Genomic DNA, 20027 nt, shown 5'->3' with positions numbered 1-20027 from the left:
AACCCAAGCATCCCTCTTCTGTTCAGCTGTCTTCAGCAAATATATTTGGTGAAGAGGGGGAAAGAGTGGGCAGAGTACTCCATCTCTGCTCTCCCTCTCTGCTTCTGGCTTTATCCCACTATTTTATCATTCTTGAAACAAGTTAATGATTTTCTTTTAAAGAAAGTGAGATATTCAGACTAAAGATAACTGAATATACCATGACTTGTTAAAGTTATTTCAGCATGTTAGTCTGTGTGTCTATTTTTCCATCTCTATTTTTTTTTATACATTCTCTACTTTTCTCTACTGTAATTGAGTTGATTGCAATCATCATCAACCTTTATTTCACCTTTTCCTTTCTATTTCAACCTTTATTTTAACCTTTTATCCTTTAATTCACATTGAGATTGAGAAACTTCATAATGACCCTAATTAATTTACAATGGTACTAAAAGGCAATTAGTTATTGCAGTCCAGTGTAACAGGCTGCAATAATGTTATGTCATGTATGTAGCTGACAGTGGTGAAAATAAGTGTAGGAAATACTTGCCATTAATATAGTGGTTGCAAAGGTATTAATTGATTGCATGAGGTGAATATTAAGTAGTTCCGGTCATTTAGTTTAGTATGGGGGCCGAAAGTTGAACGAAAGTTACGCTATATGGTAGAAATAGGTCAACAATACAAATTACGCTGGTTTTGTGGATTAATTTATTTTTAATGAGTGGCCCCCAATGCCCCCCACCAAATGATCACTAGCAACTGTAATTAACAAATATATTATATTCAAATGAATGTCTCTTATGTCACCATAAAAAAGAAAATTAGGTCCGCACACTGCAATAAGCTCCAAGGCTTAAAATGTATTGAGTTTCCTTACACCATGGTGGACATGACGTTTCGAGCCTCACAGCTCTTCATCACTCATCAGTGTACGGACCTTATTTTCTTTTCGATTGTTTACCTCGGCCCGGCACCTGGCGTTTAGTTAGTGGTAGTAGGCCTATAGTTAGTGCTTTGTGCACGCATGTGTGATTTCCGTCCGTGCGTGACATTTATCCAATATTTGTGTCAATTTAGCATAGATCAGATAGGTTGAGACATCAAAGCTCTCAATGTAGATTGAGTCCAGCAATGGATTTTATTGTTGCAGTGTATTCAGTGAGATGTTAGGGAGACGAGACGGTCACGGAGAACACGGACTCTGTCCCACAGCGAGCTGCTTGTGTCGTAAGCCCATTTCATGTAAGGGTCTGTCACTGGCTCAACGTGATCCATATAGTAAGTATTAGCATATCCCAGCACTGTGTCTCCTGCTGCCACAACTTGATCTGTGGCTGCCCTATGGAGATGAAAACAATGCACACCATGAGTACACTAAAAAGTCCTGAGTGTTTATTTACAAATGGTACATTGAAACGGAGGATTTTATGTATAGGCAAGGGAACAACGACTACAGGAGAATTGGGAACTTTTGTGAAGTGGTCTCATGGGAGAACTGCGTGCACTGGGCCATTTACAAATCTGTTTAACAAACATATTATGGGCCCAGTTCTCCCAACAAATAGTGCCCAGTTCTCTCACAAAACTGTGACAGGAAATTGTCACATGCAAGCATCTGCATTTGTGCACGTGTGTTGTTGATGTGTGCAAAGGTGCAAACACAAACACATTTTACAGTGAATCTATGAAAGGTAACTGATTTTCACTACAGAGAGGTCTGAAATGAGGCCATGAAGGCGGAGGTTGTGTGTGTCCCGTACCTCGTCTTCTCCGCCACCATCTGCAGTATTCCTGGAGAGACTGATTCCTCACTCACTGGAGCCGATGTCTGGGCTAAAAGGGGCCCACATGCTGTGAGATTAAAGAGATACAGCCATGATGGGCCCACATCACACACACACACACACACACACACACACACACACACACACACACACACACACACACACACACACACAGATAACATAGGACAAGAAACATGAGAATTATACATTGGATTAGTTTAAAGTATGAGACTCTTCTGTGTGCACAAAAACTGTACATGTCATTTAAGTAAATAACCTATTAGACTAATTATTACGTACATTGTATCAGCAAGAGGGCAACAATTATCAGTGTCTTCTGCATCTGCTGTTACAAATAGAGAAGAGAAACATCTAAAAACAATAAATCCAAATAACAAAATAAACCAGTTATTTATTATGCAATGTGGACCATTAACAATGTAAAACAGGACTTGTCCCCTAGATAGCACAAATACAACATATTCTCAACTAAAAACATATGGTCTAGGCAAACCCAATGATCAACAATGTGCAACTAAAAACGTTACCTAAAATGTTACATAAATTTACACAATGACTATCAAAGAACAAGCGAAGAAATTATAGCAGGTTTTTACCTTTACCTTGGCTCTAGTCAAGTTCTGAATGAGGTGAGTGTGATCAGGCTACTATATAAATTAGGTGACCACAACATCAGATGTGAGGCAATTCTACGTACATCACTGCCGAAGGAATGACTATTCATTGTTTTTGTTTTTATGTGTTCCCTGACCGCAGGGGACTCAAAAATATTGATTTATAACAACAGGTCATCGAGTACAATGTCAAGTTAACATTAAATAACTGTTGTCCATCAGTCACTGGAAAAGAGATTTCCTTTACAGGCGTGTTGGGTAACTACCTTCAATGTAATGTACAGTAGGTGTTACGGTAGCCGAGTTCAGGTGAAGAACTGTTTAAATGTTAAAAATGGCAACATGATCAACTTATTCCTCTAAATCTGGTAACTTCAAACACACACACTTGCGCGCATGCCAGTATAGCCTACTCCAATTTCACATATCACTCATAAAATCATAGCTTATTTTGTTTTGGATGGACAGAGGCTGGCGAGGCAACTACATTGCTGTGTTCACTGGCATGTACAGTGGTTTCATTTACCTTATGCTGTTGAATTCTGGGTATTTACATTGTTGAGTAAATCTTATTTCAGGGGGGGGGGGGGGCTATTCACATTCACAAAACAGTGCTGACCTTCCATCTTCTTCTTGGTGGCCATGTTCTTTCATTTAATATCAGCATTGACTGAGGAGTAACTGTCCAAATGCACTTTGGTTCACATCTCAACCCATTTAGCACATCATGATATGTAAACAGGCCAGTCAAAGTCTGTGGGTCCTAGCAATTTAGGTGATATGGGCTTTAGTGAAGACTGAAGGCGGGATGAAATAGATAAGCACTTTTAGCCTAACAAGCACTTTTTGTGTGGACAGAGTCCACCTACGTACAAATCAATTCAGTCTCTGCAGTCCTTGGATGAAGAACAAAGTCATGTTGTCCTATAGCCAATTGATTCATTTCATCAGTTTCATTGAGAAATGCCTGTTCAAAGAGGGGCTATTCAAATTACATTATTGTCTTCATCTACATGCACAGTCAAATCCAGAGCGAAAATTCGACTCACTTCTGGACTTGTCATTGATGTATTGTTGACGACACTACATATATTTGGATGAGAATTCACACTCACATAGGAACTGAATGGCTTCATGTGGATCTTTGACTCAATCTATGGATCTATTCTATGGCGTATCCAAGATGCTTGACTCCAACATTGGGCAAGTTAGGATTCAGCCCCTTTGACATACATGTCATTACAGACAAACAGACTGACTGACTGACTGACTGACTCTGCTGCTCCGCCCCTAGTGACATGCAGCAAATCCGCCGCTGGATCGGGATTTGAACCTACGACCCATGTTGTCAGGCTAGGTCCCCAGCCCAGACAGCTATAGCACCCCAAATAATAAATGAATTCTGTACATCTGAACATAATTGGTCAGATTGCAACATGCTATTCAAGTTTGGGGTTGATTGAATGTGGCTTTGATGATAATTATGGCATGTACCTTCAACCTTATGCCAAAGACCCCTTAACAAAGAGAGAGATGAAGTAGGGACACTCATAAGATACGATTATGTTGCAACTTGCAGATGAAACATTTTCAAAGATTTCATGTTTTTTTACATCAAGAAGAGCCTGTCAGCTCCCTTCACAGTTTCTAAAGTAGGCAAACCGACAATGCATTGCTTTGTTTTCAAGAGTCAGTAGCATAAGAACCCGAAAACCTACCACTTCCATACAGAATGGGATGAAGACTTTTTCCCCCCCACTATTTCTCATTCCAATGTGTTTGTCTTATAGGTAAAGCCAGTGCCACTATTCCAAAGCCCCCTCAGATACAAAATTTGGATGGGTAGATCATGTTGAGCTGGTCATTTTAAAAGTAGCTCTCAAATCAAGTGTTGGGCACCCCTGTTTTACACCATCTAGCATTTTATTCATAACCTTTTTCTATACATTTTACATATTTTGTCCAAATCTCAAAAATCAATACAAAAGATCTCTAGACTAGAAAATAATATTCAATACATTAAGTCTTCCACGTGTAAAACCTCTATTATGCAGAGTTTTAGCCTAATATGACCTGGGATGTGGTCGTGATCAAAAGACACTTTTCCTGCGTCCCATCGTGAATAAGATGACTGCAGCAAATACTTTGTGGCAGTTTCATTTGACATCTGAATCAAACTGATGAACTGACACCAGTATGATCATTATGATAGTTATGGTACAGTCTGCATCCTGCCCTCTGACCTCTGTCTCTGACTGCTCTCCTGTCAATCACATCAGGTTTGAGGAAATAGGACAGCTGATGGATCATTAACCGAAGATAAACAGTGACTTTAGCCCATGTATTGTGAAATATGATTAAAGCAGCCATGTTGGCACTTGCCCTTTGGTACAATCTATTGACACAAATAAACGACTAGTGATGGTGTTTGTGTAAGACTGTGGCTCTTTGTTTTTGGCCAGCTGCTTGAAAAGCGGCTGGACAACATGTTCACCTACCTCTACTAGCGACCGTAGTTGCGACCTAGTGGAATAATTTTCCTCTAAGCCAATTGGAGACTTCCCCATAAAACTCATAGACAGCATAACAACCATACTCTGAACGCCACAACGTGAAGCCGTGAGCTGAGGCAGAGGCTGCAGCACACAAACTGATTATAATGTTCATAAACTGCAGCTGTTGTTTAATAACTAATTATATATCCATTTAAAATATGTTACCAACCACAGTACAAACTTGTTTGTTTGATTAAACACGCTGGATGACACAGTCAAGGCAAGAGATTCCAGGGACTCATTGGAGTTTCTTTCTGATTTTTGAATTAACGTTGTGACAATTTCATCCACAGCAAAAACATACAACTCTGAATCTGAATTCCACACTATCAAATTAGCAATTCTGTGGTTATGGATATTGGGTCATATTTTATTTGAAGTCGTAACTTTACAGCAGTTACTCTCAGTGTTCCAAAGGAAACTTCAAAACTGACACAAATATCTGGTCAATGAGGGAAAATGCCTGGTCCTCATGAGTCGTGACCAGCCTGCATGGAGCTACTGAGGTAACCACTTGTTTATTTTTTGCAGATCTACGAGCTCACAACACATTGTGAGCTTTTCCCATGTCCAAAATAGGGGTGCCACGTTCAAAGGGGCCAAGGGCTTACTATAATTTTCTATCAATATTATCGTATTTACAACTTAAAATATATGGATGTCTGAACTGGAGGAACACATGACGCCTATTAACTATTACTGCAAAGTTTCCATTTCTACTGGCTTAAATATAAAATTACATCATAACTTTACAGCAGTTACTCTCATGTGTACAAAGTGATCCAAAGGAAACTTCTAAACTGACACAGAAATATCTGGTCAATGAGGGAAAATGAGTCATGACTAGCCTGGAGCTACTACAGTTATAGTTAACCTTTAATAGCAGATCTACAAGCTCATAACACATTGTGAGCTTTTTTTCTTTTTTTCCCATGCCCAAAATAGGGGAGACATGTCCATGGGATGCCAGGTTCAAAGGGCTTACTATAATATTGTATCAAATTCACACTTAAAACCAAGATGACACCTATTAGCTATTACTGCCGAGTCTCCATTTCTACTGGCTTAAATATAAAATTACATATGCTTTTTTTCACATTTCTAAAGCCTTCTTGACATCTTTTCTTAAAATTAGCATTAATATTTTACCCAATAATTTAAGTCAAATCTTCACTAGACCATTTTTAAGGTAACTTGAATAATAATTTAAGTTGCCTTAGATTTTCCCTTTATTAAATCAGTTACATTTAAATGCTTCATAACTTGACATTTAAATGTGCCCAACCATGAAATTATGTAGCATCATTGACAGTAGTATTGTCAAACATAAAGAACGTTAATTTACATTGAACATTGAAATATTTTGTGGCCTTGTTGTTTTACCTTCATTTTCTTTAGTTTGTTTATGAAGAACTAAATACTGATAATGTCTCACTATCCAACCAGGAAAAGCATCAAGACACAGATATAAAAAAGTATTTATTGTTTTATTGCACTTCACATTGTTTCACATTCATGCATTTAAAAAAAAATTACATCTTTTTTAAGGGTGTCTTCACAGAAAGGGGACAAACTCCAGTCTTTGGTCTTCGTGGTCAACGTGGAAATTTGTTGTGGCAGCATGGGAGTTCAGGTAAGGTAAGGACGAGAGGTCAGCATACTACTTCGCTCCGTTTATAGAATTCTTCACCTTGTTAAACGTGTCAGTGAACCAATTCCTGACAAGAAAAGGGAACATACGTATAGTTAGAAAAGGGTGTTGCCCTGTTGTGTGTGTTCTTTCTTTATATAAATATCTGTGTACCCACCTGATTTCTGTTGCCGTTTCGCTGGTGTGGATATTTTCGAATGCCACCTTGGTCTTATCAGCCAGATTCGTGGTCAACTCAGTCACTGAGGCACCAAACTCAGCTAGACGCATCTCAACTGTCTTCTCCGGCTCGGCATCCTGGGCTCCTGTGAAGATAGGAATAAACAACTTTATTCAAGATTAAAGTGACGATTAAAAATAATTGGAAATAACCTCTTTTTGGGGGTTTTCTCGTTTTGATATACAATTTTTCCATGTATATCCTAGGCATTTTTGTCAATAAAACCCTCAGTCAATCAAGGTTGGTTCAGCCTAATGAAACAATACACAGATGGGGAGACACATTTTAAAACAATTAAGGATTCATACCTGTATGTGCGGCAAAAGCCAGCAGCAGCACGGCAACAGCAAGGAACAGCTTCATCTTCACTGTGCTGTAGAGACAATTATTGTGGGATTACAAATTGGGCATGAAACTTTGGGTTTGCAAACAGCGCCCCCGTGCGTCAGGCCGTCAGCACTGGTAGCTTTTATGAACAGTCCATTTGCGGCATAAACATTTCCCAACATGCATACAAACGGTAAGTGTGTTTAACGCAGCCTCTGTAAACATATAAGGAATTAACTACGTAGGTAGGCCTACATCTAATCTATGACAAGTTCTTGTTTCCATGAGGATTTTATCAACATTCATTTATTTGGGTAACTATAATTCATTGCTTTAGATATATAATGTAAACTTAAACATGTCGGTCTGCTATATGTCGAGTGCATTTTGTTGGTATAATGAATGTTGTTATCGTTATGCAATAATGTGAAGCTCGAAGTGCAGAATAAATAGCTGGGTCTGTGTCCGGCTGAAAAAAGCAAACACAACACGAGGGCAGGTTTTGTAGAAATAGCCTATGAAGAACAGCAAATCTTACCTGGTGTTCAGTCTCAGAGAAAAGTACACCGATTGTGTTTGAGCGTTTAACAGTGCTGCTCTTTATAGGCCGATCGGTTCTAGGACAGCAGTGACGTGACGCAGCCAAACAATGTTGACCCCCACTGACCTCTCCAATTTGTTTAGATGCGAATAGGTCTAACCAAAGTCTAACAACACTGATTATTATAACGTGATCATGGAGCACACAATACTATATTTTTGTGTCTGTTATCAAATTGCATTTTCTTTGATATATCAATTCTTATTTATCTGATTCCAGGTCAACAGCAGTCATATCATATTCTAGCTGATTATAGGTGAAAAGGAAAAGTTATTTGGAACAACACGAAGCTCAGAGTCCAGCCCAGCTAGGCGTAACCTACACTGGTGAACCTTATACAACAGTGGTCAATATGAATTATCAGACATTATTTATCTGTTGACCCCTTTGGACCTGAAGTGCAGCACTGGCAGTTATTGAAGGTGTTAAGAGACAGCTGTCATGTAATCCACCTAGGATTACATGCACACTGCACAAACTTAATTTTTTGTTCTGCTGTTATATGCCTCCAAAATGTGGAATGGTCACTAACAGCCATCAAAAAGTGTGCCTCCCTTCCCTACCCCCCTTCAAAACTGCCATAAAGTAGCCTACTGTACCGGTCTGCAATCTGAGTTGCTCTGTATATTATATATCATAGGCCTATATCAATATGATCGATGGGGTGATAGATGTAACCGATACAATTATATTTAATTTAATTAATTTATCCATGAATAGGCCTATAACCATTCAGTCAATGAAGTCTCTTCACCACACAGAGGATGAAATAATCCAGATTTAGTACAATTCTTCACCTGTGCTGTAGGCCTATAGTTCTTACCTCTTCAATGGACATCAGTGCTTTTATTAGCAGTGTACTTAAATGCCTTGCATTTATCACTATTTAAAGGTTAATTACCGGTAATGATATTGTCTCATATTTGAGACTCTGCTTACAGCTAGCACTGATTGCTTATTGCTTTTCACTATTTCATGGGGTGATTTGATGTCACAATGTAGTTATCTAAGGCTAAATAAAATAAAATAAAATATACACACACAGTATATCAACATTTCGGTAACATAAGTTACATAACACACTCACAAACATACGACAGGTCTCCCATAGTGATTTTTCAATTATCTTTTCAAAGAAAAGTGAGATAAAAAGGAGTACAGAGATATTATCCAAAATACAACACGCTATGCCAACATCAGTCAGTCACAGGGAATCACATTACAGTAAGCAAGAATAAACAACACATGGTAATACATCAAATACATAGAAATACCGGTATTCAGCAAGGTAAGCTAAGCACCTAACATCCGTCTAACAGTACAATATATGTACAATGAAGATATAAGTATACACAATAGAACAGTGCTGTATGCTATGTAGGCCTACTTTGTTTGTTTGAGAACATTCTCAGTCAATCGCACAGTCATACAATTTCCTTTTACAAAAACAATGGCTCAGCCAACATTTGCCAACAAACATGTCCTAATTTATTCATTCAACATTTTGGCATTTTTGTAATGTATTTTTCTTTCTATCTCTCAATCAGATATGTGGGGTTTGATTGGTTGTGTATGGTGCATATGTTATCTGTAAACTCTGATCAGAGTAAAATGTTAAGCTCATAATCAAAATCTCCAGTCCAGCAAAGACCTCAGCAGGCTCCTTCCTTTGTCTGCACTTATGCCTATCCTATTCAATGCATCAATAGTAGATTCATCTTGGCACTTATCCACAACAGACATTTTGCCCTGTATCCTAATTTATGATGACTGTCATGTTTATAGTAATTCCGAAAAATAGAGGAAATGAGTCAGACAGAACAGCATGTGGTCTGTCTTGTACGGCTGCACACAGCAGAGGGGTGCAGGTCAGTAAAGTTGTTTGAACTGAAGTTACCTCTTATTACAACATTAGGGTGAGATGAGGCCATTTTGTCTATTTGAGCTGGGAACAGACAAGAGCGTTTCATTTCCCAATATTTTTTTATTCACACCTGAGTCTACTGCCATCCAGTGCTCATTGGTAAGTGCATATAGCCCTACCGTCCTACAGTTAGAGGCTGTTATGATGCATACAATGTTCGTCATTGAGCTGCATGAGGGTCACTCATGTCACTTGTCACTCTCACGTTAACTTGGGAAGCATCTCAATCTGCATTTTCTTTGTCCACAGGAGATGAGAAAGACAGTTGAGTGGCATAGGGATTTTAGATATTAGCATGTGTACACATAAGCTCCTCTTGAATAGTAATATGGGATGATGTCACGCCTATGGGGTGTGAAAGTACATGTAATTACTTGCACCCAATTCACAATAACAAGCTTAAAAAGCTGTTTTTGTCTTTGCCGAGGCTGGAGGCCCCTGTGGTGATGAATTGCATTGGAGGAGGGGGGGTGGGGGGGGGGGGGTTATAGAAGGTAATCTCTGCAGGGGTGTCTTTTTAGGGGTTACTAGCGGTTGTGGGCTAGTTAGCACCTGCTAGCCTGCTGTGACTTTTGCCTTTTGGAGTTGAGTTGAGTTGAGACACCCTAGGCCTAGGGCCACCAGACTATGCATAATGCAGACTGGTAAAATGCCTGCAGTGTTCCTGTTTTCACTACGGCCAAATCTGTGGAGCAGTGGAGTCTTTTTTGCAGAGTTGCAGAGATAAACAGTGTTTTTCACCTAAGAAGTAGGAACAAAGCAGAAACCATCGATTAGTCACCTGTTTGGTCCTTAACTTGCATGCAATGACCTTTAGAACATATTAAATTACAACATATAAACACTAGATGATAATTGATAAGTCTTTCCCACTGCAGTGGGAAAGACAATCTGAAGGCTGGGTGGAAAAGTACTTGTCTAAAGCAGCATATCCACATTTCCTCACCTTTTGATCACATGTACCAGATTTGACAGTACAATAATATCACGGTTTGCAGATTGACTAGATACATTTGCTACTCCTATGTGTAAGACAATTCTTGTTTATTCAAATGTCTTCTTACAAAAAGACAACACAGCTGCCTCATTACACAGCGACCGAGGACAAGAGTGTATATGGGGTCAGAGGAGGAAAGAGGGTGAAACAAGAGACAAATGGTGTCCCCTGCTGGTCTTCACTACACTTTTTTTCCTCCTTTTTCTCTTTTCTTTCTCCAGGGACTATTGCTGTTTAGACCAGTGGTCCATGTCAGGGACCCCCCATGTATTTGACCACAGAAGAACCCCCTGCTCCCTGTTCACTCACTTGAGAAGCACTCAGCTCGGTGAAGCTGTAAAAACTGAATCCCCCCCAAGGGATGAAATAGTATATTTAATTATTATAGGTTCAAAGTAGCTGGCTATGACAGCAAATGCACAATTATCTTGTTTCTTTGCCAGCTATAATTATTTGTGTACATTGTGTTTGTTTTGTTTCATTTTTGCTTTGTTTTCTCATTCCATCTCCATTTGAATTGAAAAACCAAATAAAGTGTTTTTTAACCATCTTCCATGCTTTCTGTCCTTTAAAATGCACTTATCTCTATGTGCATATACTACATTAATGTCTTCCATGTTATACCCTTCTATATGCATGCATGTAAGGTGAAACAGTTAATGGAACTAATCGATTCATTCTTTTATAAAACAATTGATTTTCAAAAATAGCAGATATACTAGCTCACGTTTGTGAGCTATTTTTACATTACACATTGTACAACAAAATATTAAATAGGGGTTAAGTGCAGACTAATCGATTTAGTTGATTATTAGAACTTTTTCATGTTGATTCCTTGGTGTATATTTTTAACTGCACATCTTCATTATTTGATTAATCCAAATAGTAATCAATAGAATAATTGCTTAGTAAATAATTGTTAGTTGCAGCCTTACATGCATGCGTGCATGCTTTCTGGGTTTTTTATTTAGGTGTGTCTTCAACATAGGACAGAACATTCAAAGCCTGCAGCAATCAAAAGATTGGAATGTGGGTGCAAGCGGGCGGGTGCAAGTTAAGACAAGATTGAGGGGCAGTGGAATAAAACAGATGGAGACAGGGAGAGAGAGAGATGTTTCCATGATTACAGATTAGAAGGTGGGGGTGTAACAGAGGTCTAGGCAAAAATACTTTAGTAGTCTTTAGTCTCATGCATCATTTTCCAACATCTCACAGAAAGTACTAAATGGTACTTCTGGACATTTCATCCTAAAGTTTTGTCTACTACTTAGAAAAATGGCTAAAGAATAGAGCAAAGCCTTTGTACACCAACCATTATTGAAACTGGAATCCCATCTTAAATAATAGATCACTCTTAAATGTTTGATTAGAGAAACAGACACTGACCTGTTTTTGTAGGTAATTTTATTTATTCACTCAGTGCTGTTTAGCACACTGCATCCTATGCAGTAATAGATGGATAGTGACATGGTGGACATGTCACATCAGGTCAGAATGGAACACATACAAGCAGCATTAATGCTTGTTTACTGATTGTCAATAAAAGTCACAGTATATTACGCTTGTTTCCTTGAATCATGACAAATATGAAGCACAACATAGCAGGTGTAAATACAGAGCCAATACAGCAAGGCACCTTGCTAGTCAGCACATACAATGTGCTGACTAGTTGACAACATTCAGTGCATTGAAATTCAGTTACAAAATTGCACATCGTCTATATTGAGCTCTAACACAAAGTACAGTTTCTGAATGTCAAAACAAATGACACAGATTAGATGCACAGTGTATGGGGGGTGCGGTGTGGAGGAGTAGACAAGCAAAGCAGATTAAACACTGGTTTTACTGTTTACGTAAGAAAGCCTGTTATCGAATATGAGGCGTTGTTTTTGGTGATATGGCGAAATGGTCAGGAAAGAGTGATAACAGTGATGAAACAGAAGACTTCCCATGTTCCCCTCATGCGTTGTGAAAATTTGTCATGCAATATGCAGCTTTTAAATGTTTTACAAGCACCATGCCCCATGACACACTTTTGCCAAAGCTTATAGCCATTAGCTTTCCTCCTTACTCTCTTTTGTGGTTTACGGTAGTGCTCCACACACATTGCCCCTTCCCGCTAAAAATGGCGGACCACCAACTAGCCACAAACCCTTTGAAAAACCCTAAGTCTCTGTGTGTTTTAAGCAGTGCTCTCCTTGACCTGGTCCATGACATTCTGGACATGCGCACGGATCTTGCTGGCATAGGGGGAGAGCATCTCGGTCAGCTCATCAATCTTGGTCTCCAAGACGGCGCGCAGGTCCTGGGCAGTGGACTCCAGCTGGCCCTTCAGGACCTCGGCCTGGGTCTCCAGTTGCTGACCCAGGCCTTCAGCCTGGTTCTTCAGCAGAGCTGTGATGCTGCCCAGCTTCTCAGCGACGCTCTCTTGGGCCTGGTTGACAATGGGCTCCACGCGCTCCTTGACCATGTCCATGTTCTGAGAGGCGCGGGACTGCACCTCGCCCATGTAAGTGGTCACAGTGCTGGATGGAGGAAGATGACATGAGTATAAGAGAAACTCCTCCAGAATACTACCATCCATATGGGTCACTTATATTGGTTATGAAAATCAAGTTAAGCAAAAACAAAACCTAGGATTATAAGGCTTTTCATGAGTGGCACCACAAAATGTCTGCCACTCAAGAAAAGCTAAAGATTTATTTATTTAATATTTCAATTACTTTTAATCAAGACATCCAGGGTCTTGGTCACTCATGACCATGAAACCTTTGATTCTGTGAAAAAAAATTTTTACTATTTAATTATGCCTATGTATATAATGTTATTATATTTAATAAATACCCCTTGTTTTTCCCCCCCCACAGAATCAAAGGTTTTATGGTCACGAAACTCACGATTCACCAGGTCCCTAGATGGCTTAATTTTAAAATAATTTTATATATATATTTTTAGGAATCTCTATGGGCCTGCTGCGGTTTGACTTACATGTGGATCTCCTCGCTGTCCTTGTTCAGGCGCTTCTTCAGCTTGCGGGTGTAGGTGTCGACACTGTTGCGGACAGTGTCTGTGTTCTGGTCCACCATGGCCTTGAGCTCACCCAGGTACTGGGTGCTGCGCTCCTTGGCGTCCATCATGTCATTCTGCAGTCTGTCGGCCAGCAGCTGGAAGTCCTGACCTAGCCTCCCGGTGCTGTCCTGGGCGAAGGGGGCCAGCTTGGCTTCCACATCAGCCCTGTACGTGTTCAGCTCTGCCATGGTGTCTGCAATCAGGGTGCTATAGGAGGTATAGCAGAGGTATAAGAGGACAAACGAGGAGGATATGGACAACATTTAAGCATGGGAGTGGAACATAGGGCCAAGGAGGAAAAGGGTTGTTATGGGGAGATCATAGAAGATACCGTTCTGGATGGCTGAAGACAGTGTCTAATTTTTTTTTTTTAAGTACAAATGAGAGTCTATCACTCACTCCAGTTCTCTGGTGAACTGAGAGGCCTTGATGGTCTCCACTGCTTCATCAGCCTTGCTGCTGAGATCATTCACAAACTGCCAGAAGCGATCCACACTCTCCTCGAGGCGGACTGGAGAAGCATCAGCCTGCCGCACAGCACGAGCATTGCAGCCTAAGGAAAATTGTACATAGAAATGTTCACTGCGTGTTCACACGATAAGCTTAAAACAAGCAGATATACATGCATATATAGAATTGACAATTGGACCAAAACAAACACTTTTACAAACCAATTTAACCAACCACCAAAATAGACTTACCAGTGATGACTGCCAGGGCAAGGATCAGAGCTACAGCCTTCATAGTTGCTTGACAGATAGGTATACTACACCTAGAAAAGAAATACGGTATAGGCTAGTTAATATTTTTTAAACAATGACTATCCAAGTAGTCTACCTAACACAAAAAACAAAATTAAATGAAATAAATTTGAGAAAGGCGATATTCTATATTTAAAAAAGTATAACAATAATTCAAAATGTAGCATTAGACGATTTCCCAGATGCCATTTGCACTGCAATCTCACAATAGTAGCCTATAGGCTAGTCGAATAGTAAATAAATAATAATATATATATTTTAAACAAAGCACAAATTAAGATAGCCATAGCCTATAGTCCTAATCCTCCACTGAGGTTAACTATGCTGTTTCTCTCACCTGAGAACTAGGCTAGTTTCCTCCGTGCATGAGTACGGACAGATGCCAAGGGTTTAACTTTTATAGCGTCCCAGATGGTGATGCGGTACGCACGTCGCATGGGGGGTGGGGGGAGTTCCTCATCGCGCGAGTGTGTGTGTGCGTGCGCGTGCTTGCATGAGGTGATGATTATGTATGTGAAAGCTCATGGTTCCTTCCACGCCATGTGCCACCGCGACCGCGTCCGAAGTACTATTATTTGCACGTTTATCACGATTGAGCAACCTCCCTGTCAATGCAAATAAACAGCACGGATGTTGACAAAACATAACAAGACAGTGATTCACTCGAATACAGGTCCAGTGCACCTAAGCAGTGCACACCTAACCTTGTGTTCACCTCGCCGTCCCCCCCCCCCCCCCACACACACACAAAAATTAAATAAAAACACAAATAAAAATAGAGAATAAATGTATGCTTTATAAAAGCATTTATTTAGCATTTGTAGACTGTAGACAGGTAGGCCTATATTCAGCATAGGAATTACAACATATATATTTGGTCCCTCGTAAAATAAATGCTTATGCAATTAAATCAAATATAGCCTACTAGCCTAGAATGAAGGTGCCCAGAAATACCAGGTGCCCCATTACCCTAAAAAGGCTCAATATAGCCTACCATTAACAGTCCAAAAAATAGGATATGCCTACTATTCTCAAATCACAGCAGTTCTTTATAATGCATTTCAATCTCATTTCCTCCGCTCTCTCTGCTTAACATAATACAGGGAAAAGTTAAGAGGTGATTTTAGACCAGTATTGAAACTCAAACCTCTTAAATAATACATCACTTTTAAATGTTTGTTCAGAGAATCAGAGACTGACAGAAGACCTATTTTTTGTGTGCCATTTTATTTATTCACTGAATGCTGTTTAGCACTGCATCCTATGCAGTCAGTCAAACACATAGATGGGCAGCATACCATGGCGAGTGGCGGTGGGCATGTTACATGGTGAAACAGGTCAGAATACATCACAGACATCTACTGCTCACTTACCGATTGTCAAGAAAGTCACATAATACACTTGTTTTTGCACTTGCATACTGACAAATACAAAACACAACATGGTGTAAATACAGATTCAATACGGCAAGGCGCTTCAGTGGTTCAAAATAACTTGTAGACACTCACATACAATGTGCCGACTAACTGACAACATTCAGTGCATTGAAATTAAATGACAAAATTGCACGTGTGTTGTGGTGTATTGGTCTGAGTGAGAAACAGTGGTTTCAACCCCCAACCTGTCTCCGTCAACACGCAGCAAACCAATACGGATTAGCTGCACTGCGTGTGTCTGACGGGACAGGAATAACTCAAAGTTGACAGGCAAAGCAGATTAAATACAGCTGTTTTACTGTTTACATAAGAAAGCTGTTATTGAATGTGAGGCATTGTTTTTTTGGTAATCAGGGGAGATGCATGGCCAAGAAAGACTGATAACAGTGATCAAATAGAATATCATCAGCTCCTTCTTAATCAAAACCCCTAAAATGCCCACACAAATGAATACAAGATCAGTAACTCTTAAAACGTAATTTATGCTTCAGTGAAAAAGTGTTTGTCGCTCTGCAAAAAGTTGACTCTCACACTGAAGCATAAATTAGCCTTTAGCTCTCCTCCTTTTTCCTCTGGGATTTAAGGTAGCCAGTGCTCCACATTGCCGTTTCCTGCTAGAGGACCACCAACTATCCACAAACCCTTTGAAAACCCCAAGTCTCAGTGTCTATTTCTTAAGCAGCGATGTCCTTGACCTTGTCCACAACGGTCTGGACATGCTCATGGATCTTGGTGGCATAGGGGGAGAGCATCTGGGTCAGCTCATCGATCTTGGTCTCCAAGGCGGTGCGCAGGTCCTGGGCAGTGGACTCCATCTGTTCCCTCAGGCCTTCTGCCTGGGTCTCCAGCTGCTGACCCAGGCCTTCAGCCTGGTTCTTCAACAGAACTGTGAAGGTGCTCAGCTTCTCAGAGGCGGTCCCATGAGCCTGGCTGACGTAGGGCTCCACGTTCTCTCTAACCAGGTCAATGTTCTGGGAGGTGCGGGACTGGATCTCACCCAGGTAAGTGGCCACAGTGCTGGAAGGGAAAGATAAGATAAGTAAGAGGTTAGGTCAGAGAGCAAGAGAAACGGCAAAGGATGTTATCAGCTTAGTTTGGTTATATAAACCAAATTAAGAAAAAAAAAGGAAAACTAAAAGCGTCTGCGGTTCGACTTACTTGCGGATCTCCTCGCTGTCCTTGTTCAGGCGTTTCTTCAGCTTGCGGGTGTAGGTGTTGACACGGGTGCGGACATCGTCAGTGTTCTGGTCCATCATGGCCTTGAGCTCACCCAGGTACTGGGTGCTGCGCTCCTTGGCGTCCACCATGTCCTTTTGAAGTCTGTCGGTCAGCAGCTGGAGGTCCTGGCCGATCTGCCCGGCGGTGTCCTGGGTGTAGGGGGCCAGCTTGGCCTCCACGTCATCTTTGTAGGTGTTCAGCTCTGCCATGGTGTCTGCAATCAGGGTCCTGCATGGGGAAGCAGAGGTAAGAGAAGGTCAGGACAAATGAGGAGGATATAGACACATTTTAAGCATGGGAGTAGAACACAGGGGTATAGCTAAAGGAAGCCTATAAGAGGGTGTTTATGGGGCAAAGATCGAACACAGTATTTACATGTTCTATCTACAGAACCGGTAGACAGTCAGTTCCTATAATTCAAATAAAAATAATGTAACAACTCTTGCTCATTTGAGACATGTGGCCACAGTGTGACAATATATCACTCACTCCAATTCTCTGCTGATCTTAGAGGCTCTGATGTTCTCCAGCACTCCATCAGCCTGGCCGCTGAGATCGTTCACATACTGCCAGAAGCGATCCACACTCTCCTCCCAGAGGACTGGAGAGGCCTCGACATCTCGCACAGCACGAGCATTGCAGCCTATATGAACAAATTGATTTATAGTTTGTAGAACACATTAAACCAAGATAGTGAAAGTGGCTATATACATGCATGCATTATTTGTACTGATAATTGGTCCAAAATAAACACTATTCAAACCACTTTAATCAACCATTAGGCTAGTGTAAACAAAGAGGATCTGGACTTTTATTGTGTTATCATTTTAGCCTTTACCTCTGTGCTGTTTACATTTCTGACTAATAAAGTAATCAATGCTTACCAGTAATGACTGCCAGGGCAAGGATCAGAGCTACTGCAGCCTTCATGGTGCTTGTTTTTGACTGGGAAGTAGCCTACACCTATAGAAAAAAGAAAGAGGGGAAACTGTGTAAAACATCTGCAAGACAGCTATTCATGATTGAATTAATACGGTTGGCTAATTGCACAGCTTTAAACGCTTTTTTACTAAAACATTGTAAAATACAATTTGCACTGCATAAGGTCACGAAGATGTAGTGCAAATAAATATACCTATTTTCACAAATGCCATTTAAAACATAGGTGAACGTATTTCACTGAGAAATTGATGAAACGCAGCAAACAGAAAACGTAATTTGAAGAAGTTCGTGTTAGTTAAGTTTTTCCATTGCTGCTAAAGTTTCACTCACCTGAGAGAAGTTGTTGTTTGGTCCGTGGCCGTGCTGTTGTGGGGACAGACGCCAAAGCTTTTTATAGTGTCCCAGGCTATGGTGGCGATGTGGTGCGCGCGTCGCGCGGGGGGGGGGGGGGGGGGGAGGGGAGGGGGTGTTCCCCATGCAATCATACTACTACCACGTATGGTGTTTGTGTGCTCGTGCATGTGCATGAGTCAATGCTGATTTGTACGTGAAAGCTCATGGTTCCTTCCACGCCAATGTGCCACCGCGGTCGCGTCCGAAGTACTCACATTATTTGCATGTGTTAATCATGATTGAGCAACGTCCCTGGTGACTAAAAAGGTAAAAGTTGCTGTTGCTTACACTTATGAGTAACCTATGGCTGACCAGTGATGAATTGTTGTAGCTGTAGCCTATGTTATCAGGTAGCCTATATTGATTGATTGATTGGTTGGTTGGTTGGTTGAAGTATAATTAACAGTTTGCAGAATTACAGTAGGCTACATTTCAAGTACAACTCAATTCAAAAACTGTGAGTGGACGACACCATAAACGTATTACACAAAAACAGGAAATCATCATAGAGGGTGTAAAAAGGGGGAAAAACATATACAGTGAGGGGAAAAGGGGTCAAAGTTTAATTCTACCTCCACTCTGCCTCCTAACAGAAAACAGTTATAGGGGGTCTAGGCCTGTTGTAATGCAGACTATAGCCACTATGTTGCAGTAATAGTTACAACGTGGTACATACATTTGAAACATTTTGCTAAAAGCCCCCGTTTTGGGCTGGACCCTTCTCACACCAACTCCGATATAGGATTCATAGAGAATATATATATATACCCACACAGGGTCATCCCTATGTTCCCCATTTACCTTAGCGTTAGGTTTCTGTTTTTAGGACTTCAGTGTTTTGTACTCTACAATTGTATGTATAAGTACAAGCGGGGAACAAATAAGCTTTTTTGCATGGTGGGGAACATAGAACCTGGGGAACATAGGTACGACCCCCCCCCCCCTCCCACCCACACACACACACACACACACACACACACACACACACACACACACACACACACACACACACACACACACACACACACACACACACACCATATCATTGTACAGATAAAGTAGTTAATGGTCATGGAATCAAGGGTATCAGTATGTGCTGATGAGAGTGATTCAACATAGTGTACATAAGTAGGGTCAAGCCGATGTCAGTCACATAATCATAACTCATTATGGAAGATTTAGACTAGAGGAATGTGCTACAAATAGTCTGTGAGGGAGTTTTGTGATGAAAGCAAACTTTGACTTATCAGAGTCAATGGCTATCTATATCTATTTCAATGTTCTTCGTGACATGGTCTACATTATGTCAGTCCTGCAATTACTCTCTGTGCTGTAATGACAATAAATCCATATCTTTACTCAACATACTCTTAGTCGGAAGGCAGTTGCTATGCTGTGTGATAACATTCAAAGGATAGCTTATATAGGCATTATATTTTTCTAAAGACCAACCAACAGGATATTTGTCCATTGTACCCACAGATAAAGCTTTGTATTTTGACAAAATCTAAATGTATAGTCAGTCATGG

General features: G+C 40.5%; 1 protein-coding gene across 1 annotated transcript; it reads right to left on the bottom strand.

The window, feature by feature from the left end:
- Nucleotides 1-12067: 12067 nt before the first annotated feature.
- apoeb (apolipoprotein Eb) lies at nucleotides 12068-18480 on the bottom strand. Its single transcript, XM_083762209.1, has 10 exons — nucleotides 18436-18480; nucleotides 18048-18126; nucleotides 17653-17806; nucleotides 17104-17391; nucleotides 16623-16962; nucleotides 16131-16183; nucleotides 14450-14520; nucleotides 14148-14301; nucleotides 13668-13955; nucleotides 12068-13204 (listed from the first exon to the last, which is right to left on the bottom strand). Exons 2-10 carry the CDS (start codon nucleotides 18091-18093, stop codon nucleotides 12862-12864), a joined length of 1737 nt encoding a protein of 578 aa, XP_083618335.1. The 5' UTR covers nucleotides 18094-18126; nucleotides 18436-18480; the 3' UTR covers nucleotides 12068-12861.
- Between the last annotated feature and the right edge of the window lie 1547 nt (nucleotides 18481-20027).

This window comes from Protomyctophum parallelum (genome assembly GCF_964188405.1).
Source record: "Protomyctophum parallelum genome assembly, chromosome: 3".
Classification (NCBI taxonomy): Eukaryota; Metazoa; Chordata; class Actinopteri; order Myctophiformes; family Myctophidae; genus Protomyctophum; species Protomyctophum parallelum.
Note: the sequence above shows the minus strand (reverse complement) of the source record. Positions and strands in the feature narration are given on the sequence as shown.